Source organism: Nycticebus coucang, chromosome 12 (genome assembly GCF_027406575.1).
Source record: "Nycticebus coucang isolate mNycCou1 chromosome 12, mNycCou1.pri, whole genome shotgun sequence".
Classification (NCBI taxonomy): Eukaryota; Metazoa; Chordata; class Mammalia; order Primates; family Lorisidae; genus Nycticebus; species Nycticebus coucang.
The window spans coordinates 61,282,438-61,307,949 of NC_069791.1; the positions used below are offsets into that span (position 1 = coordinate 61,282,438).

The 25,512-nt window shown below is 38.5% G+C and overlaps 1 protein-coding gene across 4 annotated transcripts in view; it reads left to right on the plus strand.

Moving 5' to 3' along the window:
• The window catches only part of BCL2L13 (BCL2 like 13), a 104,879-nt gene that overhangs the window by 70,306 nt on the left and 9,061 nt on the right, over window positions 1-25,512 (plus strand). For 3 of the 4 annotated variants that reach the window (XM_053557968.1, XM_053557970.1, XM_053557969.1), the window contains one exon: window positions 3,971-4,114. In XM_053557968.1, the coding sequence (XP_053413943.1) occupies window positions 3,971-4,114 (144 nt within the window). Of the gene's footprint in view, window positions 1-3,970; window positions 4,115-25,512 lie in introns of those variants that run through there. The other variant, XR_008373486.1, reaches the window with a different exon arrangement.

Consider the following 25,512-nt stretch of genomic DNA (forward strand, 5'->3'; position numbering starts at 1 on the left):
GGGAGGCTGCCTAAACCCAAGACATGGAGGTTGCTGTGAGCTGTGTGACGCCATGGCACTCTACCGAGGGCGATAAAGTGAGACTCTGTCTCTACAAAAAAAAAAAGTAAGAAAGAAAAAGAAAGTGACCATCAAAGAGAAAGAAAAACAGCTAGATGGCTCATGCCTATAATCCTAGCAGTCTGGGAGGCAGCTGTAGGTGGATTGACTGAGCTCAGGAGTTCAGGACCAGCCTGAGCCAGAGCAAGACCTCGTCTCTTAAAAAAATAGCCAGGTGTTGTGGTGGGCACCTGTAGTTCCAGCTACAAGAGGCTGAGGCAAGAGAAATGCATAAGCCCAAGAGTTTGTGAGCTATGAAACCCTCTACCTGAGGGTGATATAGTGAGAATCTGTCTCAAAACAAACAACAACAGAAAAAAAACAGCTAGAATGTCAGTTTTGCTACATAATGTTTGCAGTGTAATAGATAAACTTTAGAAAAATAAATGGCAAGGATAAATTAATTCTTTTCCTTGGTTAATTTAAAAAAATTTTTGCTTTAAGGAGCAAAAGGCTTTATTGATAAGTATGCAGATATATCTGTGCACAGGGACCTGCTGAGGGGACCATGAGCAGACTACAGACCCCCACCGCCTGAGTGGGCCAGGAGATAGTCCTGGGAAGACCTCATGCATTGATTTTTCTTGTAATATTAAATATCTAATATTTTCTTTCTTGTTTTTTTTCTTTTGAAACAGAGTCTTAACATGTCACCCTTGGTAGAGTGCTATGGTGTAACAGCTCACAGCAACCTCAAACACTTAGGCTTAAGCGCTTCTCTTGCCTCAGCCTCTCAAGTAGCTGGGATTACAGGTGCCTGCCACAATGCCTGGCTATTTTTTTGTTGCAGTTGTCATTGCTGTTTCAGCTGGCCTGGGCTGGGTTCAAACCCGCCACCCTTGGTGTATATGGCCAGTGCTGACTGAGCTACGGGCACTGCCAACTAGTAGAAATTTAAATAGTGGGATCTTCTAGGAGCAGATGTTTAGGGATCCAATTTTATTTTAACATTTAAAAAAAATTAGAGAGGGCAGCTCCTGTGGTTCAACCGAGTAGGGCGCTGGCTCCATATGCTGGAGGTGGTCAGTTCAAACCCAGCCCCGGCCAAAAACTGCAAAAAAAAAAAAAAAAAAAAAATTAGAGAAATAAAAAACCAGATGCATAGATGATACAAAATACTTGCAGGTAATAAAATGTCAAGTTGATGGAGGTCAGTTGTGGAATTAACTCATGAAGCTTTGTGTTTGGGTAAGTGGGTTTAACTACTTAAAAACAATCTAACCTGTACTTAAAAGGTAGTGGGCCTGGAAATCATCAAATAGGTCCTTGAAGATAGCATGTCAAATAGGTAAGCCTAGTATAGTCATTTAATAGTTACATGAAGAGTGAAGGGAGAAAAAAATGAATCATTTGACATATTTGTACTTCCAAGGAGAGTATTATCAACCAAACAGAAAATGCAAGTTGTGTAAAATGAAGCTTCTGCACTCTGGTTACTGCATTTCAAGAAACATGTGATTGGCATAGGAAGATCCAGAAAAGGTTAACTTAAATGATCAGAGCAATGGAGCAATTTCCATATGAAGAACAGACTAAAAGATTAGTAGAGTTCAGTCTGAAAGCAGAGTGAATTTGATCAAGGATTACGATTAAGACCTGAGTAAAAGAGGATTGCAGATTGATGTCTAAAGATTTTCATAATAAAACTAGGGTATCTACTTTTTTGGTATATGAAAGAGGTAAATTTGGAACAATTAACCAGAAATATTATTTTATATAACAAGTATAAAATGTTTGCAGCTCATTTCCCCAAGAGGTAATAAAGCTTAAACATGAGTAACTTTAAATGTTATGTTATTGTGGATTATTGGGGGGAATTTAGAATGTTTTGAGGTACAGAATATCTTTGGTATGAATTAGCAAGGTTCATTCACAAACCATTTCTTGCTTGCTCTTGCCCAAGGCAAAATATGAACAATTATTTTTGGTTTTGTTTTAATAGTGTAATAGGCTTTCTTATTGTGAAAAAAGCCTAATGTGTTTTGTTTGTTTGTTTGTTTTTGTTTTTTGCAGTTTTTGGCCGGCGCTGGGTTTGAACCCACCACCTCTGGTATATGGGGCTGGCGCCCTATTCCTTTGAGCCACAGGCGCCACCCTAATGTGTTTTTCTTTATAACCAATACACCTCCATTATTGTTATAGGGAGGGTTTTCAGTATATTTTGGGCTGGTGTTATTTTAAAATGTCTTAGGAGTAAAGATAATATGTTTGTTGCATTCTTTCTTTCAGACTTTTTTTTTTTTTTTTTTGCAGTTTTTGGCCAGGGCTGGGTTTGAACCCACCACCTCTGGCATATGGGGTCGGCACCTTACTCCTTTGAGCCACAGGTGCCGCCCCTTTCTTTCAGACTTTGATATAAATTCCCTCAAGGCTGCTTTTACTTAAAAGCCAAAGAATATGAGTATGAAATGTAAACTCATTGTTTTTTTGTTTGTTCTCTTCTGCAGAAATATTTTTTCATTCTCAGTTATTTCCTTGGCAAATCCAATAACAGGGAATTAGAATTGGTTTCATTTCCTTCTGCATTCCTTTTGCCTGTCATGTGGAGACTTTGATGTTTTAGACAAAGAGATTGCTTGCAGATAGATAGCTGAAGCGCTTCGTTTTTTGTAATATGTAATTGTTTTTAAGGAAGGCAAGAGACTCTACTCAGTTTCTATTGTAAAATTTGATGACTTAATTATTGAGCCACAAGATTATTAAGAACAGATTATAATGTGTCTTTTATATTTGATTTTTGGTGACTTTTACAAGATATCTCTTAATTTTAAAAAGATCTTATTTTAGGGCGGCGCCTGTGGCTCAACGGGTAGGGCGCCGGTCCCATATGCCGGAGGTGGCGGGTTCAAGCCCAGCCCCGGCCAAAAATAAAAAAAAATATAAAAAAAAAAAAAAAAAAAAAGATCTTATTTTCAAATGGTAATAAAAGCACATGGTAAAAAATGCAGAAAGTACAGAAAGATATGCTTTGAAAAATAGAAGTTTTCTCTTACTCTTGTTGCTGGTTCACCTAGGCAATTGCTGTTACCAGTGCCTTGTGTGTTTCTCCAGAGATATTGTAGGATTATACTAATGTGTGTGTATCTATCTATCTATATATATGTTTTTTACTTTTATATGTCCTTTTTTAATTGTCATAAATGACAAGGTGTATTGCTTAAAGATTTTCAAATACATCTAGCATATTGTTCACTATTACACCTATTACTATCTTTTTTTTTACATAAATGATATATTGTACATGTTTTCGTGTATCTTGTTTGTTTTCACTTAATCTTGGTCATTAAGTAGTGAATAATCTAATTCTTTCTAACAGCTACATATTTTACTGGATAACTAGAATGTATTTAACTAGTACTCATTGGGTAGTTTCTAGTTTTTCTTCAGTGAATTTCCTGATAAATAAATTGTTTCATGTACACACGCTCAATTATTTTCAATAATGACTTCTATCACCCTATTTATTTTTATATTTATTTTTGAAACAGAGTCTCACTATGTTGCCTTCAGAGTACCGTGGCGTCATAGCTCATAGCAACTTCAAACTCTCGGGATTAAGTGATTTCTCTTGCCTCAGCCTCCCAAGTAGCTGGGACTATAGGTGCCCACCACAATGTTGGGCTATTTTGTTGTAGTTGTCGTTGTTTAGCAGGCCCAGGCCAGTTCGAACCTGCCAGACTGGGTGTATGTGGCCAGCACCCTAACCACTGAGCTATAGGCGCTGAGCTATCTATCACCCTATTTATAAAACCTACTTGTAATGTTCAGAAAAATCCTAATAAGAGCATTTTATTCCTTTATAAAACACATAAGATGCATTATAAGAATCTCAGTTTGGCTTTTTTATTCTCTCATCTATTATACATTGAAGATTTTGGTGCCTCTGGTTTTGCTACAACGAATGCTTTTGGAGCTGACGAGACGAGGTCAAGAGCCTTTGAGTGCACTGCTGCAGTTTGGTGTGACATATCTGGAGGACTACTCAGCAGAATACATCATTCAGCAAGGTGGCTGGGTATGAGCTATTATATTAAAAGTCTTTTCTCTAAAAAAAAATAAGTAGGCTGTTGTTGTTGTTTTTGTTGCCCCGGCTGGAGTGCAGTGGCTATTCACAGGTGGGATCCTGGCACTTACAGCATCAAACTTCTGGGCTCAAGCAGTCTTCCTGCCTCAGTCTATCAAGTAGCTGAGACTACGGCAAGCAGCACTGCATCCAGCTAATTCTTTTGTTGTTATTGTTTTTTTTTTAACAGTAAATTTCATCTTTAATCACTTCAAAAGGTACAATTAAGTGGCTTTTAGTGCATTCACAATATTGTGCCCCCACCCACTCTGTAGCTCCAGAATATTTCAATCATCCCACAAAGCAGTCTGTGCCCATTAACATTTTTAAATCTCCACCTACACTCCCAGGTGTCCCGATCTGGCCCAACCTGAAGCAACCATTGTCACTCACACTGTGCTTTCTTCCAGAATAGTCTCTGGCTATGTGTCCAGTCCACCTATTTTATATAAATGATACAATACTGCATATATTGTTCTGCACTTTATTTTTGCCAAATAACATATAACTTATCTTACGTCGATATTTGTGGCTTATAATAACTCAAAAATGCTTATGTTGTACCAGATACTGTTCTAAGCATCTTTTTTTTCCTTTATTTTTTATTAAATCATAACTGTGTACATTGATATGATCATGGGGCATCATACATTAGCTTCATATACCGTTTGACACATTTTCATCACACTGGTCAACACAGCCTTCCTGGCATTCTCCCAGTTATTGTGCTAAGACATCAACATTCCACATCTACCAAGTTTCACATGTACCCTTGTAAGATGCACCGCAGGTGTAATCCCACCAATCCCCCTCCCTCCACCTACCTTCCCCCTCTCTCCCCTCCCTTTCTCCCTTCCCCTTATTCTTAGGTTGTAACTGGGTCATAGCTTTCATGTGAAAGCCCTAAATTAGTTTCATAGTAGGGCTGAGTACATTGGGTAACTTTTCTTCCATTCTTGAGATACTTTACTAAGAAGAATATGTTCCAGCTCCATCCATGTATCTTTTGTTGTTTTTAACAGTCTACATTTTTAGATAATATCATATGATGATTAATAGAAATGCTGTTTCTATAGTTTAAAGCTAAGAGTTCACTTATACTAAATTGATATGTGTATTTCTAAATAGTTCGTAATTATGAAACATACTATCAAAAATACATGAAGATATACAACTATTATGTACCAATAATAATTAAAAGAGAAAATTAAAAAAATAAAAATATATAAACAACTAAGGGGTAAGGAATAATAAAATGAACACCTGTGTATCTACTGTCCCATTCCAAGAAAAGACCATAGCTAGCACTTTTTCTTTTTTTTTGAGATAGAGTCTTACTATATCACCCTCGTAGAGTGCTGTGGCATCACAGCTCACAGCAACCTCAAACACATGGCCTAAGTGATTCTCTTGCCTCAGCCTCCCAAGTTTCTGGGACTATAGGCAACCGCCACAATGCTAGGCCATTTTTTTGTTGCAGTTGTCATTATTGTTGAGCTGGCCTAGGCTGGATTCGAACCTGCCAGCCTCAGTGTATGTGGCTGGCCGTAACCACTATGTTATGGGCACCAAGCCCATAGCTAGCACTTCTGAATCTCCTTTTTCTCCCTTCCTAGATTTCTACGTGCTCATACATTCTAATTCTGAATTTTTTTGAAATTATAGTGGACTGCAAATGGTTATATTCTTTTTGTGTGTGTGTGTTTTTTTTTTTTTTTTTTTTTGGCCGGAGCTGGGTTTGAACCTGTCACCTCTGGCATATGGGGCCAGCACCCTACTCCTTTGAGCCACAGGTGCTGCCCTATATTCTTAAATAATATATTATTTTGTATGTTTTGAACTTTATGTAAATAGTGTCACTATTTTTGTAACTAGCTTTTTTTACTCAATGTTGTATTTTTGAGATTCATAGGTCATTGTGTCTCAAGCTTTTTTTCAGTATCACTCTGCTAAGGATACTTCTTAGACATTTTTTTTTTTTATCCTCTACTCATCTTCTTCCTGTCCCCATGAAAATTTTAATATAAGTTTTATGTACTAGGGCTATTTAGAGGTCCACAAACCATTGTAATATCTAAGATGTTCCCTATCTCTCTGAATCACTTTTCACCCTTGAGGGCATAACCCATCCAAGTACTAACCAGGCCCGACCCCGCTTAGCTTCCGAGATCAGATGAGATTGGGCGCGTTCAGGGTGGTATGGCTGTAGACCCTTGAGAGCATCTCCATTAAGAATCTATGCATGCTCTATGTTGATTCATTTGGTGGCATTTGGTATTCCATTATGTAAATATACCACAGTTTATATGTCTATAATCTTGTCATTGGGCATATCAACCTTTTTACTATTATGAATACCACATATTCTTATACATATGTGTGAGAATTTCTCTGGCTATATACTGGAGGGTAGAATTTTGTAGTCGTAGAGTAGATATGTTCTCATTTACAAAATAATGCCAAAGTGTTATACAGAGTGGTTTTCCAATTTATAGTCTCAGCAATATGTGAGTTTTTGTTGTTCTATATCTTCCTTGATACTTAGTATTGTGAGTTACTAATTTTTAAATCATTTATTTTTTTATTTTTATTTTTTTGAGACAGAGTCTTAGTTTGTCACCCTTGGTAGAATGCTGTGGCATCATAGCTCACAGCAACCTCAAACTCTTGGGCTCAAGTGATTCTTTTGCCTCCCTCCCAAGTAGGCACCCGCTATAGACTATAGGCACCCGCCACAATGACTGGCTTTTTTTTTTTAGATATGGGGTCTCACTCTGGCTCAGGATGGTCTCGAACTCCTGAGCTCAGGCAGTCCACCTGCCTCGACCTCCCAGAGTGCTGAGATTACAGGTGTGAGCCACCACACCTGGCCCTAAATCATTAATTAAGATAAGTTTATTTTGGGGCGGTGCCTGTGGCTCAAAGGACTAGGGCACCAGCCCCATGTACCAGAGATGGTGGGTTTGAACCCAGCCTCAGCCAAAAACTGCAAAAAAAAAAAAAAAGAAAAAGAAAAGTTTATTTTTGAATGCTTATGGATTTACAAAAAAGTTAGAGATAAAACCAAGAGTTCTCATATACTTTTCACCCAATTTCTCCTGGTGTTAACATCTTAAATAAGTATACCTTTGTCAAAACCAAGATGTTAATATTGTACATTAAGTTAACTAAACTCCATACTTTATATGGATTTCACCCATTTTCCAGTAATGTCTTTTTCTGTTCCAGGATACTACTTTTTGTATTTATAGACTTATTTTTCATTACTCATGGGTATAAATTGATAATTCATTAAGAATTTAATTTGTGTTTCTGTGAGCACTAAGGAGGTTTAGCTTCTTTTCATGATTATGAGTCATATATATATATATATTTTTTTTTTTTTTTGGTAAGATACCATGTCTTCATGTGTTTTGCCCACTTTTCTGTTGAAATTTTTTTTTATTATTTTATTTTATTTTTGAGACAGAGCCTCAAGTCGTCATCCTGGGTAGAGTGCTATGATGTCACAGCTCACAGCAACCTCCAACTCCTGGGCCTAAGCAATTCTTCTGCCTCAGCCTCCCAAGTAGCTGGGACTACAGGTGCCTGCCACAACACCTGGCTATTTTTTTGTTTTAGTTGTTGTTTGGCAGGCCTGGGCTGGGCCCGAACCTGCCAGCTCTGGTGTATGTGGCTGGCACCTTAGCCGCTTGAGCTACAGGATCTGAGCCTGTTGAAAATTTTTTTTTTGTAATAGTTTTTTACATACTTTATTGTATGTTTGAGGCAAGGTCTAGCTCTGTTCAGTGGTGTCATCATAGCTCACTGCAACTTCTAGCTCCTGAGCTCTAGTGATCTTATTTAATTTCCCTGACTACAGGCATGTCCCACCACATCCAGCTAATTAAAAATTATTTTGTTTATAGAGACAGGGTCTTGCTGTGTTCCTTGGGCTAGTCTTAAACTCCTGGCTTCAAGCTACCCTCCTTCTTCAGCCTTCTAAAGTGCTGGGATTACACGAGTGAACCTCCGCATCCAACCTCTACTTTGATTCTAGAAATGTTTGTTAAGCTGTATTTGTTGTAATTTATTGAACAGTTAGTGATTATTTAGTGAGAGTACTTTTCATAAAATATAGGGCACATTATTGCTTTTTAGCACCTGTGTATCTGAGGGTTTGAGTTAATTTAAAAAATGGAAATTTAATAAATATTTGTGCTAATATGGAACATATTAGGTTTAGATGCTTGGTAAATGGTTTTTTTTTTGAGACAGAGCCTTAAGCTGTTGCCCTGGGTAGAGTGCTGTGGCATCACCACTCACAGCAACCTTAACCTCCTGGACTCAAGCAATTCTCCTGCCTCCGCCTCCCAAGTAGCTGGGACTACAGGTGCCCGCCTCAGTGCAGGGCTGTCTTTTTGTTGCAGCCGTCATTGTTGTTTGGCGGCCTGGGCTGGATTCGAATCTGCCAGGTCAAGTATATGTGGCTGGCACCTTAGCTGCTTGAGCCACAGGTGCCAAGCCCTTGGTAAATGTTTTTGAATGAAATTGCTGAGCATTTATTTTAGGAAATAAAAATATTTTAAAGCTGTTCTTAAAAATGAACACTGTGTCAGCTCGGTGCCTGTAGCTCAAGCAGCTAAGGCACCAGCCACATACGCTACAGCTGGTGGGTTCGAATCCAGCCCAAGCCTGCCAAACAACAATGACAACTACAACAAAAAAATAGCTGGGTAGGGCGGCACCTGTGGCTCAGTTGGTAGGGTGCCGGCCCCATATACCAAGGGTGGCAGGTTCAGACCCAGCCCCGGCCGAACTGCAACAAAAAAATAGCCGGGTTTTGTGGCGGGTGCCTGTAGTCCCAGCTACTTGGGAGGCTGAGGCAAGAGAATCGCTTAAGCCCAGGAGTTGGAGGTTGCTGTGAGCTGTGTGATGCCATGGCACTCTACCTAGGGCCATAAAGTGAAACTCTGTCTCTACAAAAAAAAAAATAAATAAATAAATAAATAGGTGGGCATTGTGGCGGGCGCCTGTCGTCCCAGCTAGTTGGGAAGCTGAGGCAAGAGAATTGCTTAAGCCCGGGAGTTGGAGGTTGCTGTGAACTGTGATGCCACAGCACTCTACCCAGGGTGACAGCTTGAGGCTCTGTCTCAAAAAAAAAGAAAAAGAACACTGTGACAATTATTGTTATTTTATTCCTATTTTAGCAATTTTTTTTTTTGGGGACAGAGTCTCACTATGTTGCCCTTGGTAGAGTGCTGTGGTGTCATAGCTCATAGCAACCTCAAACTTTTGGGCTTAAGTGATTCTTTCGCCTCATTCTCCCAAGTAGCTGGGACTATATGTGCCCGCCACAACGCCCAGCTATTTTTTTGTTGTAGTTGTCATTGTTATTTTAGCTGGCCCAGGCTATGCTCGAACCCGCCAGCCATGGGATATGTGGCCAGCACCCTACCCACTGAGCTATGGGTGCCGCCTATTTTAGTAATTTTTAAAAAGTTTTGGCCAGTGTAGTGTATAGTTTGTGGAAGCACCAGGAGATACTGCAGGTTAATTTCTACTTAACCTGCATGGAGCTTTATAACTAAAGAAGAAGAAAAATGTAGGGAATATTATATATTCCCTTTCTGATTTCAGTTTTCTTGTGATGTACTGCATCTCAGGTTGTTTGGTGACTGTAGTTGGTTTCAGAGAAAGTAGAAATCTTATTCAACTCAAATACCTGTGTTAAAAGAGTTATTACCTGGATAACTAGTTCACTAATATTTTATCTCTCAATTTGAATACCCAATCTGTATTTCACGTTATTAGATCTAAGCTCTTCATTTGCTTGAGTTCAAAACAAAATACTGCTTTTTTTTGCTAATTGGTGAAAATGCATCCGTTGATACAAGCTGTCAACATGAATCATCTTTAAGGACTTTGTGTTAAACATTGCAGTGACAGCTCTCAAAAGCATTCCAGGAGAGAGTCATTTGATTGCATGTTGTTGCGTGTCTGTTATATAACATCAACAGCATGATTTCCACAGGGAATGTGTCTGTCTTTAGGTACTTGAACATAGTATCAGGATGCTCAAATTGCCTAGCTCTTAAAGTGCAGCTAGTTTTGAACACCTGCGGAAGAGGAGGAGGGGCAGATATCCATGGTCTATGGGTAGTTGGATAGGACAAGCAGGTTTTGGGCATATGCATTTGAAGAAGAAAAATAATATTTTCTCTGAATTATTATTATTATTTTTAAACTTTGTTATTTATTTATTTATTTATTTTATGCAGTTTTTGGCCGGGGCTAGATTTGAACCCACCACCTCCGGCATATGGGGCCAGCGCCTTACCCCTTTGAGCCACAGGCACCGCCCTTTTCTCTGAATTATTAACTGAAATCACTAGACAGATGCTTTCTGGAGTTCTGCAGATAGTTTTGCTTTTTCTATGACCTATGTTTTGTAATCGTTTTCTTCTCAGTACATTGGGATGTTTTTCCTTTGTACTGTTATTGAGAAGAGCACTTACTGAGTTTTATTGTTATTTTTTCTTAAGCATCCTACAGTGCAAATTATTGAAGTTTAGAGATAGCATAACCACTTTAAATTAAAGTGACCTCAAAATGAGAATATTTCTTTTTTTTTTTTTTTTTTTTTTAAGCACAGATCTGTAGGTGTTTGTTCTTATTTACTTCAACCACTGGCATTATTATTCAAACTTGGATTTTGGTCATATGGTTATAACTCCTGTACCTAGATGTGAACGATTCATGGTGAACTTCTGACACATGTAATTACTGATCTTCACTGTCACATGAGGGTAAAACGTATTCTCTATGCAGTTTGAAATGACTGAATGGAATAGATCTGTCTCTTGTTCTGTAGAACAGCACTACTCATGCCATTTGTTTTGATTTTTCCTTAAGAAGCAGAATGGCCTAGTAGTGTGCATTTTTATCTAACTACGTGGCCTTAGGATGAATAGTTTTCCTGCATAGTCTTCAGATTATTTGTAAACTCTAGTTTACTAATGAAATCACTAATAGTATCCACACATTTTACAAGAATTTTCTGAAGATTAGTTAATATCTAGAATGCTGTTTAAACCTTTCAGAAATTAATCTTCAGTGTGTAACAAACCTGAATTGGTTGCATGTGCCATGCTAGACGCCATGTGTGGTGCTGAGTATATGAAAGTTGAATAAAATGCAGGCTGTACTGTTGAATGCAGATCTGGTTGAGGAGACATAAATGTAAGTAAGTATATGTAATGTGTTATATGCTATGAGATGTTCAAAGTACAGTGAGAAGTCTAAAGAAGGGAATAATTAATTGATGTACAATTTGAAATACAGATTCAATTAGAAACACACATCTTAACTATAGTTAACAATTAGATTTTCATAATGAGAACTGGAGTATAACTTCTCTGTTACTGTTTATACTGTCATTAGAATTATAAGATAGGGATTTTTGTTTTGTTTTCTCTTTCTACTTCTTTTTTTTTTTTTTTACTCTGCTTTTTTAGCCAGAGAATGATGAGCTGAGAACAGGATTGGAAATTACAAGTTCTGCTTCTGACCTCAGTTCTGCCAAGGACTAGCCCTGTGTTTGTGGGGTAACTCATTTTAACTTCTCTGAGCCTCAGTTTTGTCAACTACAAAAAGAGAAGGATAGCTTTTTGGTTTCACAAAGATAACAATGTGAAAGCATTTTGTGAAAGTGTTACATTTTTACAAATGTCAGATTTTTAGATGTGTAAAGAGTACTTACTTTTTTTCTTTTCCTTAAGCTTCAACACTCACTGAAGCTTCCTCAGTGTGATTCTGGCTTTTGTTTGCCCTGCAGCCCAGTGAGGGCACAGACTGGCTGATGTGCTGTGATTCTCCCTGACTCATCCTTGCTTCCTCCCTTCTCTTTCTCACTCTCTTTCATTTCCTGAGATTGCATTGCTGTGTTAGAGGTAAATCTGTTTCCTGCAAAGGGCAATGCAAGTCCACTGTGGTAAGGCTTATTTACATTTTTTTCCATTGTCATGTATTAAACTTCTATGAAAAATGCTTAATTTTAAGTTACATAAAAGATTATTGGGGGAAATGTCATCTTGCTATCATAATATTTAATTGTTTGGAATAAAATTAGTCTGTCGTTTTCCTTTTTGACTTGAAGCTTCTCATTTCTATTTTGAGAATAGCAAACCTTGAAAAGCTTTTTGTATGTTTGTTTTAAAATCTGGGCTATTTAAAGACTGCCTCTTGGAAACTTTTAGGTTAAGAACTTGTTAGGACAGTTCCGTACGGTGGGAGGTGACACATCGATCTGAAATCAATGAAGTGGGTTGCAGCTAAAATCAATTTAGTGTGGTAAGGGTAAGTCCTGTTTTGTGAAATCTGTTATACATGTGGTTGTGGATGTTTACTGTATTGTATTTTGAAATTTTTTTGTGGGTCTTAGTAGTCGGTAGAAAATTACTTGTTTTTTCTTATTTTAGGTAAATAGTTTTTAAATCAGACATCTATAAGGTTTTTTGTTGGTTTCATGGAAGTCATCTCTTGTTAGTTACTTTACCCTTAAAACAAATAACTAAAAACTATTTTATGCATTGTTTTGAATATTAAATTAGGTTCCAGTACGTGAAACATGTAATATTGGCTCCCACGGGGTTAATAGTTTTGTAAGAGGCATTTGCTTGTTTGTGTTCTGTTTAGAGAAAAACAATTATCTGTTTCTATTCTGTAAGATGAATACTTGAGAGACAGATAATATAAAGTCTGAGAAATAATTATAAATGTTTTTTGGCATATTTTCCTTAGACAAGTTTAGCACCAGGACTTTAGAATTTTGCCAAAGCATCTTCAGATAGAAAAGTTAAGTCCATTTGTGCTCACCTTAGCAGCTCTGATTCAGAGGTGAAATACTGCTTGAGGATGCAGAATCATTTATAATTGCTATGAACCCCCCTCCAAATCCAAAACAACCAAATGCAGCCAATGCATGATCATGAAGTAGCTACTGCATATTTTTTGAAATGGTTTTTGAGTGATTACCAAGCTGATTTTTACTTAGTTCCTACCACCAAAGCAAAGTTATATTTTATTTACATTTATTTTAATATATTCCTTTTATGTGCATATCTGTTTCTTCTGTTTCTCTTTTTAATTGAAGAGTTTCACATGTATCTTTGTGTGTTTGCTTGAAGAAAACATCAAAAATAACTTGTTCTATCTACTTCTGACCATAAACTTAAAAGGCACTATGATATAGTTAGAAAAGCACCAGAATGAGAATCAGGGGACTTCAGCCTAGGAAGTAAGGTAGCATAGCTATCTTGACTGGTAAACAGCATGAGCCCTCAAGGTAACTGTCTGGGCTTAAATTGCAGATTTATGGCATTGGGAAAATTCCTTGTCTTCCTTAGTTGCTTCAGCTTTCTTGTCTGTAAAATGGGACTAAGAATAAACATCTTATAGCATTATTGTGAAGTTTAAATAGATTAATTTAAGTCTTTAAAAGGCACACGGGAAGAGTTATATAAGGGTTACTTCTTGTTAATTGTCATCCAGTTTTTCATAGCAAGCAACGGGACCTTAGGTAAGTTAGTAAATTTCTCTGGACTTCATTTTTTTTTTTTTTTAAGACATAGTTCACTAATTCTTTGTGCATATTTGAACTCTGATGATTGGTCTCAACTAGTTTTGTTTTTGAACCCTCGAAGTTACTCTTTTGTGGTATTTTTATATTACTGGGGCCAAGGAGATAGATACTCCCAGCAATACAAATATTTTGTGTTAAAATAATTTAGATGGTCACAATGGCTCTAAGTCTTATCTGTAGAAGTTATTTTTCTAATATGCTGAGTTTTAGGTATTCCATTACTCAAATTGGTTCTTTTTCTTTTAGTGAAAACCTATTCTTCATTAATGCCAGTAATTTTTTTTTTTTATTGTTAAATCATAGCTGTGTACATTAGTGCAATCAAGGGGTACAATGCGCTGGTTTCATATACAATCTGAAATATTCTCTTCAAACTGTTCAACGTAGCCTTCATGGCATTTTCTTAGTTATTGTATGTAGACATTTGTATTCTGCATTTAGTATAATGCCAGTAATTGTTAAGAGAAAGGCTGTGTTTTTGTATTTTTGCTTTATATGAATAAGCTCCCAGGAATAAAACCTCCCATAATTATCTGGGGTTTTTTTTTTTTTCCTTCTTCTCCTTTTTTTTTTTTGAGACAGATTCTCACTTTGTCACCCTGGGTAGAATGCCATGGCGTCACAGCTCACAGCAACCTCAAACTCTTGGGCTTAAGTGATTCTCTTGCCTCAGCCTCCCAAATAGCTGGGTCTACAGGTACCTGCCACGATGCCTGGCTATTTTTTAATTTTTTTGTTATTGTTGTCATTGTCTAGCAGGCCCTGGCTGGGTTCAAGCCCACCAGCTCCGGGTGCATGTGTCAAGTGCCCTAACCATTGAGCTATGGGTGCCAAGCCTATTTGTTTTTTTCTTTAAGGCTTCTTGGCTGGGTATGGTTGCTTATGCCTATAGTCCTAGAACTCTGGAGTACAAGACAGGAGGATTGCTTGAGGTCAGAGGTTCAAGACCAACCTGAGCAAGAGTGATACCCCATCTCCACCAAAAATAGAAAACATTAGTGTGGTATAGTGGGGTGTGCCTGTAGTCCCAGCTACTCAGGAGACTGAGGCGGGATTGCTTGAGTTTGAGGTTGCATTGAGCTAGGAAGATAACACTGCATTCTACCCAGGGCACCAGAGTGTGAGGCTTTGTCTTAGAATAAAAGACTGCTTACATAAGAGCACAAAATGTTTGTTGAATCTTCATTAAAATGTCATGTATCTTAAATGCAAGAATAAACTGTAAGGTAGGGAGGCCATGACATCAAGGAAGAAAAAATTTATTTTGGATTGGCTATTAAGACAATATTTTATTTCATACTGATAATTTGACAAACTTGTTCTCATGTTTTAGATGAGATGAAAGATCCTCTAGTTGTGGAATCAACAATGTTCTTCGATCTTTTGTTAGCTTTGAGCTGTTGAAAATAAGGGGAAAGAACATTTTGTGCTAAATTTTATGTCAGTTTGTTAACTTTTGCCTATTTCATGATGGATCTTTTGAAATTTCCATTTCACTTATGTTGTCTTAGAGCCAAGCAAATTAAAATTCTTACTTTTTTGGTATGCCTCTCTTTTGGTTTTGTTTCTGCTTTTGCTTTTTTAATTAGTTCTTGCTGCGTGTATTAGTGGTTCTCTTTTTAGAAGTGCAGGTAAATAACTTGTTGAGAATTCTTGTCATTGAGTACTTGGGACCTGTCTGACCCTTGGATAACTCTTATATATGACGAGCTGTGCAATTATAAGGCTGTATCTCTTGATATGGCATGAAAACAGATTATAAAACTTGTAGAATGTGATCAGAAAGTGAGAGCGGATGTTATTCTAAGATTAAGAATATACCCCCCAAAAGGATAAAAAAGATACCAAATAACTTAGTAGGGAGGGAGGGTTAATAAATAACATTTTAAAAGTGTTTTTAATTTTTTTGGTGACAAATTTTTTTTTTTTTTTTTTTTTTTGAGACAGAGCCTCAAGCTCTCACCCTGGTTAGAGTGCTGTGGCATCACAGCTCCCAGCAACTTCCAACTCCTGGGCTCAAGCGATTCTCCTCCCTCTGCCTCCTAAGTAACTGTGATTACAGGCACCCGCCACAACACCTAGCTATATTTTTGGTTGCAGCCATCATTGATGCTTGGCGGGCCCAGGCTGGATCTGAACCCACCAGCTCAGGTGTATGTGGCTGGCGCCTTAGCCGCTTGAGCCTTAGCCTTAGCCGCTTGAGCTATCGGTACCACCGATCTGTTTTTTTTTTTTTTGAGATAGTCTCACTTTGTTGCCCTTGGTAGAGTGCTGTGGCATCATAGCTCACAGCAACCTCTAACTCTTGGGCTCAAGTGATTCTCTTGCCACAGCCTCCCAAGTAGCTGGGACTATAGGTGCTTGCTACAACACCTGGCTATTTTTAGAGACGGGGTCTCGCTTTTGCTCGGGCTGTTCTTGAACTCCTGAGATAAGCAATCCACCTCCCTTGGCCTCCCAGAGTGCTGGGATTACAGGTGTGAGCCACCATGCCCAGCCTTGGTGAAAATTTTTATACTAAATGAGAGACTGGCCAGGCATGGTAGCTCATTGCCTGTACTCCTAGCACTCTGGAATGCCAAGGTGGTAGAATCATTTGAGTTCAGGAGTTTGAGACCAGCTTGAGCAAGAGGAAAACCTCATCTCTACTAAGAATAGAAAAATTAGCCAGGTGTGGTGACTTGTGCCTGTAGTCTCAGCTACTTGAGAGGCTGAGGCAGAAGGATTGCTTGAACCCAGGAGATGGAGGTCACTGTGAGCTAAGCTGGTGCCTAGACAACAGAGTGAGACTCTTGTCTCAAAAAAAAAAAAAAGAAAAAAGAAAAAAAAAAGGGCGGTGCCTGTGGCTCAAGGAGTAGGGTGCCGGTCCCATATGCCGGAGGTGGTGAGTTCAAACTTAGCCCCAGCCAAAAACCACAAAAAAAAAAAAAAAAAAAAAAAGAAAAGAAAGAAAGAAAAAAAAATGGTTCCTGGTAACTATTTTCATTTATGGTGCTCACTGTGATTCTTCATTATTGGAACTTACCAAGAATCAGCAAAACTTGGGTTATTACTGAAGTGATTGTAAGGATTAAGTGAATGAAGCGATTTACCTTACAATCACTGAAAAGTTTAAATCATTTTACCTTTGCCTATTCATTGTGCTAGAGTATGTCTGGACTTTGGATGTGATAGAGAATAAGGTAAATTGATTATGGCAAGATATGATAATGCCTGGATCCTACCTTTGTTAAAGATTCTAATTTCATTGTTACAGATTGCAACTTAAGTCTAAAATTTTTTTTTCTTTTGAGACAGAGTCTTACTTTGTTGCCCAGGCTAGAGTGCCGTGGCCTCAGCCTAGCTCCCAGTAACCTCAAATTCCTGGGTTCAAGTGATTCTCCTCTCTTGGCCTCCCTAGTAGCTGGGACTACAGGTGCCTGCTACCATGCCCAGCTATTTTTTTCTATTTTTAATAGAGACAGAGTCTCGCTTTTGTTCAGGCAAATCCTGAACTCCTGAACTCCAGCATTCTGCCCATCTCAGCCTCCCAGAGTGCTAGGAATTTAGGGGTGAGCCACCATGCCCTGCTTAGTCTACGAAGTTTTTAAAGTTACTTGGGGGATGCTAGGCACAGAGTTTGAGGATCTCTATGTTATATAGGCTCCCCAGACTCTTTGAAACAGAACTTATAATCTTAAACTTCTCTCTTCAACATAATACGGCTATGAATTTATTATATTGCTCATTATATACTTACTGGTTAAACGTACCCTGAATGTAAAGGAGCCAGTTATTTAGTTCTTCATACTAAACTAATATCAAGAAAGCCACTATAAAAGTACATATTTTTTAAACAGGTGTTGTAGAATACAAATGCTCTTCCATTTACAATGTGGTACATCTCAATAAACTCCTAGTAAGTTGAAAATGCACTAAATAACTCAGTAAATCCATGGTAAAAAAAAAATTGTAAGCAGAGACTACCTGTACAAAGAAAAGAAATAGTAGTTGTGCAGTAAAGGGCTTCATCAGAAAAGGCTTCTTTAAAGAAGTGTAGTCACTGGGACGGCGCCTATGGCTCAGTGAGTAGGGCGCCAGCTCCATATACCAAGGATGGCTGGTTCAAACCTGGCCCCGCCAAACTGCAACAAAAAAATAGGCATTGTGGAGGGCACCTGTGGTCCCAGCTACTCGAGAGGCTGAGGTAAGAGAATCGCCTAAGCCCAGCAGTTGGAGGTTGCTGTGAGCTGTGACTCTGTCTCTAAAAAAAAAAAAACAAAAAAAAAGTATAGTCACATCTTGACTTGTGTTGAAAAGCAGCAAGGATTAATTTGATGAGTTCTAGAATCCAGCTTAGGTAGCTCGGAGGGGCCTGACTCAAAATAACAAGCAACCGCTGGGACATAGAAGGTATTTATTTTCTGAATCTTATGTGTTTCAGCTATTTGTGATATATTCTAAACTGAGCTTCACTTACGAAAGGCAGTTGTGAAATTACCCAGTTCTGTTCAGACCTCCACTGAGTGTCTGTCTTCTCTGGTTATAGCAGAAGTTAGAAAATAGATATATTTCCTCCTCAGAAAGACTGCTGGGTCTAGAGTAGCAGATTGTTGGACACATTATGTTGCACAGAAAGAATGTTCCTTCTATGTGGGTTGGTAGTTCCAAGGCAGCAATCATGCGGAAAGAGAAATGGCAACTCTTTTTTATTTTTTTGGAGACAGAGTTTTACTATGTTGCCCTCGGTAGAGTGCCGTGACGTCACAGCTCACAGCAACCTCAAACTCTTGGGCTTAAGCACTTCTCTTGCCTTGGCCTCCCAAGTAGCTGGGACTACAGGCACCTGACACAACGCCCAGCTATTTTTTGGTTGCAGTTGTCATTGCTGTTTAGCTGACCCAGGCCGGGTTCAAACCTGCCACTCTTGGTGCATGTGACTGGCGCTGTAACCACTGTGCTATGGGTGCTGAGCCAAGAAATGGCAGCTCTTTCAGCAGAAAAGTCCCCAGATTCAAGGCCTATACCATCTTGTTTATGTTCCCAGACTTCAGTGTTATTTTATTAATATAATTATGCTGATTATATATAATACATAGCTATATTAATGAATAAATACATATGGAATCTCGTGAGGCCCGTGGGGGGAGTAGGACTAAGAAAAGAAACCAATACAATAAAAATGTTATAAAAATATATTCTTAGTTTCCAGGAGTTTATAGTTGGGAATATAAAGCACAGTAGGTACTATATGTTTTATAGCAGAGAGTAACAGATAAATCCTGAATGAGAAGGATTCAGATGGGTGGAATCAAAGGGAAGAGCGTTCTGGGTAGATGGTACAACGTGGCTTGAGTCAGAAGACGGGATTTGAACTCTGTCTTCAGCGCCTTTGCTATGTGACTTTGGACAGTAAAACACAGGCGCAGTCTATATGTGGAAAATAAAGAGATGACTAAAGAGCTGTACTTAACAGTACCCGAGGAAATCAAAATAGCTAATGTTCAGCGCTTTTTTTGTGTCTGACATGGAACTAATTTTTCTATCAGCCAAACATTTCTTGATCATCAGTATTTGCTTGACATATGTTGGGCATATGACATATGTAGGGGATGACAAAGAAGTTTAAGGCACGTTTTTTCACCTTGAAGCATTTATAATCTAGTTGGGGAGATGACTAGTGTATGTAAAAATATTCTATACTATGGTACAAAATATATTATTACAGTACTTTGTGCAGCCCAGACTCAAAACTGTCTAGGAGTTCAGGAAAAGGGAGAAGTGTATTGATACAGTGGTCTAGAGTGGGTGGAATGTAAGCCAGACCCTGATGGAACCGGATGGGACCAGATGAGGGTTATTAAACTTGGATCTATCAGTACACTTCAAAGAGCCTGAAACATCCCTTAAAATGATATGCTGCTTTGTACAAATGTGCACTTTTTTTTAAGATATGAGGTCCTACTTTGTCACCCAGGCTGGAGTACAGTGGTGCAACCATACCTCATAGCAATCTTGAACTCCTGGGCTCAAGTGATCCTTTTGCCTCAGCCTCCCAAATAGCTGGGACTGTAGGCACATGCTACCACACCTAATTTTTTTTTTATTTTTTATTTTTTTGTAGAGACAGAGTCTCACTTTATGGCCCTCGGTAGAGTGCCGTGGCCTCATACAGCTCACAGCAACCTCCAACTCCTGGGCTTACGCGATTCTTCTTGCCTCAGCCTCCAGAGTAGCTGGGACTACAGGTGCCCGCCACAACGCCCGGCTATTTTTTGGTTGCAGTTTGGCCGGGGCCAGGTTTGAACCCGCCACCCTCGGTATATGGGGCCGGCGCCTTCCGACTGAGCCACAGGCGCCGCCTGATTTTTTTTTTATTTTTATAGAAAAGCTATGTTGCCTAGGAAGCTGGTCTTGAATTCCTGGCTTTAAATGATCCCCCTGCCTTGGCCACACTTGACCAACGAATGCACAATTTTTAGCGAGTGATCTCACACCTTTCATCATATTTGCAAACATTTTCTGTGCCCCCAAATGTTAAGAACACTAGCATGTATGTGAATAAGGAAGCAGGACTTGGGAATTTCTTATAGTACCTTATTTGTATACGTTGCTCAAATAGCCCTTCTCTATTATGTAGATCAAACCAAATTTAGACTAAATGATGGCTCTAGGAAAAGAGAGGAAAGATTGGATTTACCTCCTATAATACTCTTCACTGTGCTGTAATCTTAAAAAATTTATATTTGGACTCCACGCCCGTAGCTCAGTGGTTAGGGCACCGGCCACATACACCTAGGCAGTCAGATTTGAACCCAGCCTGGGCTTGCTAAACAACAATGACAAAAACAACAACAACAGCAAAATAAAAAAAAATAGCCAGGTGTTCTGGTGGGCGCCTGTAGTCCCAGCTACTTGGGAGGCTGAGGCAAGAGAATTGCTTAAGCCCAAGAGTTTGAGGTTGCTGTGTGCTGTGTGATGCCACAGCACTCTACCCAGGGTGACAAAGTGAGACTCTGTCTCAAAAGAAAACCAACCCAACAAATATTATATTTGGTTGCCTAAGAAAACATTAATGTGCTGAAGAAGGGATAATGTATTATTCTAAATATTGTATGACTTTGCCCTCTTGCATTTTAAATGAAGGAGTCAGATAATTAGAAATAGACTTCAGGTGTAGAACTACTCTATTTTATAAAATTCAAACTGAGCCTTTATCTAATGGCCAAATGGTATCTTAGATTTATTTTTTTTTTCTGCTCTGAATTATTGATAGTACATGTATATAAGAGGTGCTGTGTAGAGAGGTAGGGAGTTCAATTCATTTCTCAATAAACTAAAATCTTGTCTTTTCCCCTCAGTCTTGTTGATTCTGACAAAGACAGAGGCAATGTTTTATATGCAGAGAGATGGTGATATTTTACTTTCCATACACTGGCATCATGCCTAATCTCTGCTGCTCCAGCTTCTCTCTACTCCTTGTCTTATGCTTTGGAATACTGAAGAGCTATAGCCTGCATATACTATATCTTCCAGCACCACAAAATGCTTTTCCTACTGCCTTGAGCATCTTTCTCATCTTTCTTTGATTCGTTCTTATTTATTTTTTAAGATCCAACTTTGTTCTCTCTTCCAGGAAACCTTCCATGAATCTCTAAATAAGTTTTTTCCTTCATGTTGTCAGAGTACCCTGTGTGTCTTCTTTACTAAATTTTAAACTATGTTTTAAGCTCTTTGAAGGCAGAGTTAAAAAAATTTTTTTTAATAGAGACAGGGTCTTGCTTTGTTGTCCAGGCTGGAGTGCAGCGGCATGATCACAGCTCACTACAGCTTGAATCCTGGGCTCAAGGGATCCTCACTCCTAAGTCTCTAGCAGGGGTCCTCAAACTTTTTAAACAGGGGGCCAATTCACTGTCCCTCAGACCGTTGGAGGGCCGGACTATAGTTTTTAAAAAAAACTACGAACAAATTCCTATGCACACTGCACATATCTTCTTCTTCTTCTTATTGTTTTTTACAGTTTTTGGCCAGGGCTGGGCTTGAACCCACCACCTCCGGCATATGGGGCCAACACCCTACTCCTTTGAGCCACAGGCGCTGCCCCACATATCTTATTTTGAAGTAAAAAAAACAAAACGGGAACAAATACAATCACACCGCCTTATGTAGCCCACAGGGTAATACTGTGCTACCATGCTAATTAAAAAAAAATTTTTTTTTTGTAGAGACAAGGTCTCTCTGTGTTGCCCAGGCTGGCTAAAACAGTCTTACTCTGTTGCCTGGGTAGATTGCTGTGGCATCACAGCTCACAGAAACCTCGAACTCTTGGGCTCAGGAGATCCTTCTGCCTCAACCTCCCAAGTAGCTGAGGCTACAGGATTCTGCCATAATGCCCGGCTAGTCTTTCTATTTTTAGTAGAGACGGCGTGTGACGTCATGGCACTCTACGGGTGGCAAAGTGAGACTCTGTCTCTACAAAAAAAAAAAAAAAGTGCTTTCTGTCTCCAAATTGGATTGCAGACAGGTAGGCACCTTTAAATTACTTCTGATGACAGAGATTGCTTATATTGGACTAATAGCAGAAAATGTTGAGAGAAGAGGAAGAGATGTATTTGGATATATTAAGATACATTTAGGAATAAATATATTAAAATGTAAATTTATAAGCCTAAATGACTTTAACTCAGACCAATCTAAAAAGGAACATGCTCAAATGGAAAAAAAAATGTAAATTTAGTACTTAGTTAAGTAAAGGTAAGGGAAGATAATGAGATAGATGCTAGCTAAAATAAAACGTTATTAGGTCTGGGGTAAGACCAAAATGATATAGAATTAGTTCTTTTGGTTTATGTTCTTCAGGGGTATAAGCATTATCTTCTGGCTGTCTACATTCTGTGACCTCTGCTCTTGATGGGTATACAGTCTTTACAATGATGCTGCATTTTGTTGTGAAGGGACTCTTTGTTAGCATTCATTATTGATGACAGGCCCAGAAATGCTGAATGGTTTTATATTACCATTATTCTGATGAAAATGTAATGAGAGTTTGAAAGAGATGAAATCTCATAGGATTATGGCTGTGAAGATCTCTTTTAGTCATGTGGATACTGAAGTTTGGGAAAGGAATCTGTATGAAGAATGGCACTAATGGCAGAGGTGTTGTTTTTTGTTTGTTTGTTTGTTTTGTTTTTTGAAAGAAGATTGAAGGTTTTTTTTTTTAATTAAATCATAGCTGTGTACATTAAGCAATTGTGGGGTACAGTGTGCTGATTTTATATACAATTTGAAATGTTTTCATCCAACTCGTTAACATGGCCTTCACGGTATTTTCTTAGTTATCGTGTTAAGACATTTATATTCTACATTTAGTAAATTTCACATGTACCCTTGTAAAATGCACCATAGGTGTGGTCCCACCGATTACCCTCCCTCCACTCATCCTCTCCCCTCCCCCGACAGAGGTATTTTTAAAGATTAAAAACATTATTAATTAGCATGGACTGCTAGTCACGCTCATAGAACTACTTTTCAGGACATCTCATTTATCCCTGTTTCCTGTAGCTCTGTCTAATTACAAGCACCTCCATCTCCATCACAATTGGTTATTTTAATAGCCAATTGTTTAACAGTCTTATTTAAGAATAAAAGAGAAAACTCCTAATAATTTAGCAATAAAAAGATAACCCAACTTAAAAATGGACAAAAGATTTGACTAGACACTTCCCGAGAAGATATATAAATGGACAAATGAGCACATGTGAAGATGTTCAACATCAGTCATTAGGGAAATGCAAATCAAAATCTCAATAATCTACTTCATACTTCTTAGGATGGGAGTAATTAAAAAAAATTGTTGGTAAGGATGTGGAGAAATTAGAATCTTTATACGTTACTGATAGGAATATAAAGGGGTGCAGTAACTTTGGAAAATAGTTTGGCAGGTTGTTTTTTGAAAAATAGCTTTGCAAATTTTTTAGAAATATTTGGAAATATTTTCTAAATTTGGGGGAAAATAGTTGGGCATAGAATTATGTGATTCAGAAGTTTCACTTCTAGTTATATATATTCAAAAGAATTGAAAATAGAAGTTCAAATAACTTACATGCATTCAACAGCACCATTCACTATTCCAGTAAATGGAAAAAATACAAATGTTCGCCAACTGACGAATTAATAAGTAAGATGTGGTATATCCATGCAATGAAATATTTTTAATACTTAGCCATAAATAGTACTGATACATGCTACAACATAGATGAACCTTAAAAACATTATACTAACTAAAATAAGCCAGACACAAAAGGCTGTATATCGTATGATTCTGTTTTTTACTTTCAAAATAGGCAAATTTATAGACATAGAAAGTAGATTAGTGACTGCCAGAGGATGGAGAAGGGGAGAATTGGAAGTGATTACCAAAGGATTTCTTTTTAGGGTGGTGGAAATGTTCTGGAATTAAATACTGTGGTGGTTGCACAACATTGCAAATGTACTAAAACCGCTGAGTTGTAAACCTAGAAATGGTGAGTTTTATGAATGTGAATTTTAAAGAAAAGAATAAAAAGTAAAAAGAAAGTACCAGTATATAATAGTATTTCCATGGGCCTGCTCTTTGTTTGAGATATGTGCAAAATTCAGACATTCAGGAGCTTCTCTTCACCTGGTTCAAATTACTTCACAGCCCCTGTGAGATTATTGTATATCCACTACTCTCAAGTTCCCAGGAGGTAGTAGAGCCCTGTTTGTACTGACGTTTTAAAAAAAAATGGGAATAGATTTTTTTTTTAGCTAAGTCATGATGATTATAAAAAATTTACATAATACATTTCTTATAATCTTTCCCCTTAGAAATATCTCCTGCGATGTTTTGGCATACATTTTTCTGAACATTATTTTGCTTATATAAACATTTTAGTATATCTGAATTTATGCAGATAAATATATATGTACCTGTGTGTTTAACACATTCATTGACACACTAGAAAAAAAAATTTCTGGCCCAGATGCAGTGGCTCATGCCTGTAATCCTAACACTCTGAGAGGCCAAGGCAGGAGGATTGTCTGAGCTCAGGAGTTCGATACCAGCCTGAGCAAGAGCGAGATCCTGTCTCTATTCGTGTGTGTGTGTGTGTGTACATATACTTTTTTTTTTTGAGACAAAGTCTCACTTTGTCGTCCTCAGTAGAATGCTGTGGCATTACAGCTCACAGCAACCTCAAACTCTTGGGCTTAACCAATCCTTTTGCCTCTGTCTCCCGAGTAGCTGGGACTACCAGTGCCTGCCACAGTGCCCGGCTATTTTTAGACATGGGGTCTTGCTCTTGCTCAGGCTGGTCTCGAACCAGTGAGCTCAGGCAATCCACCTGCCTTGGCCTCCCAGAGTGCTAGGATTATAGGTGTGAGCCACTGCACCTGATGCAGAGAACCTGTCTCTATTAAAAACAATAAAACTAGCCAGGCATTGTGTCACACACCTATAGTCCCAGCTGTTTGGGAGGCTGAGGCAAGAGGATCACTTAAACCCAAGAGTTGAGGTTGGCTAGGCACAGTGGCTCATGCTTGTAATCCTGAGGCTGAAGCAGAGTGCATGAGCTCACATGTTCCAGACCAGCCTGAGCCAGAGCAAGACCTCATCTATAAAAATAGCCAGACATTGTGGTGGGTGCCTGTAGTCCCAGTTACCTAGGAGGCGGAGGCAAGAGAATCACTTGAGCCCAAGAGTTTGAGGTTGCTGTGAGCTATGATGCCG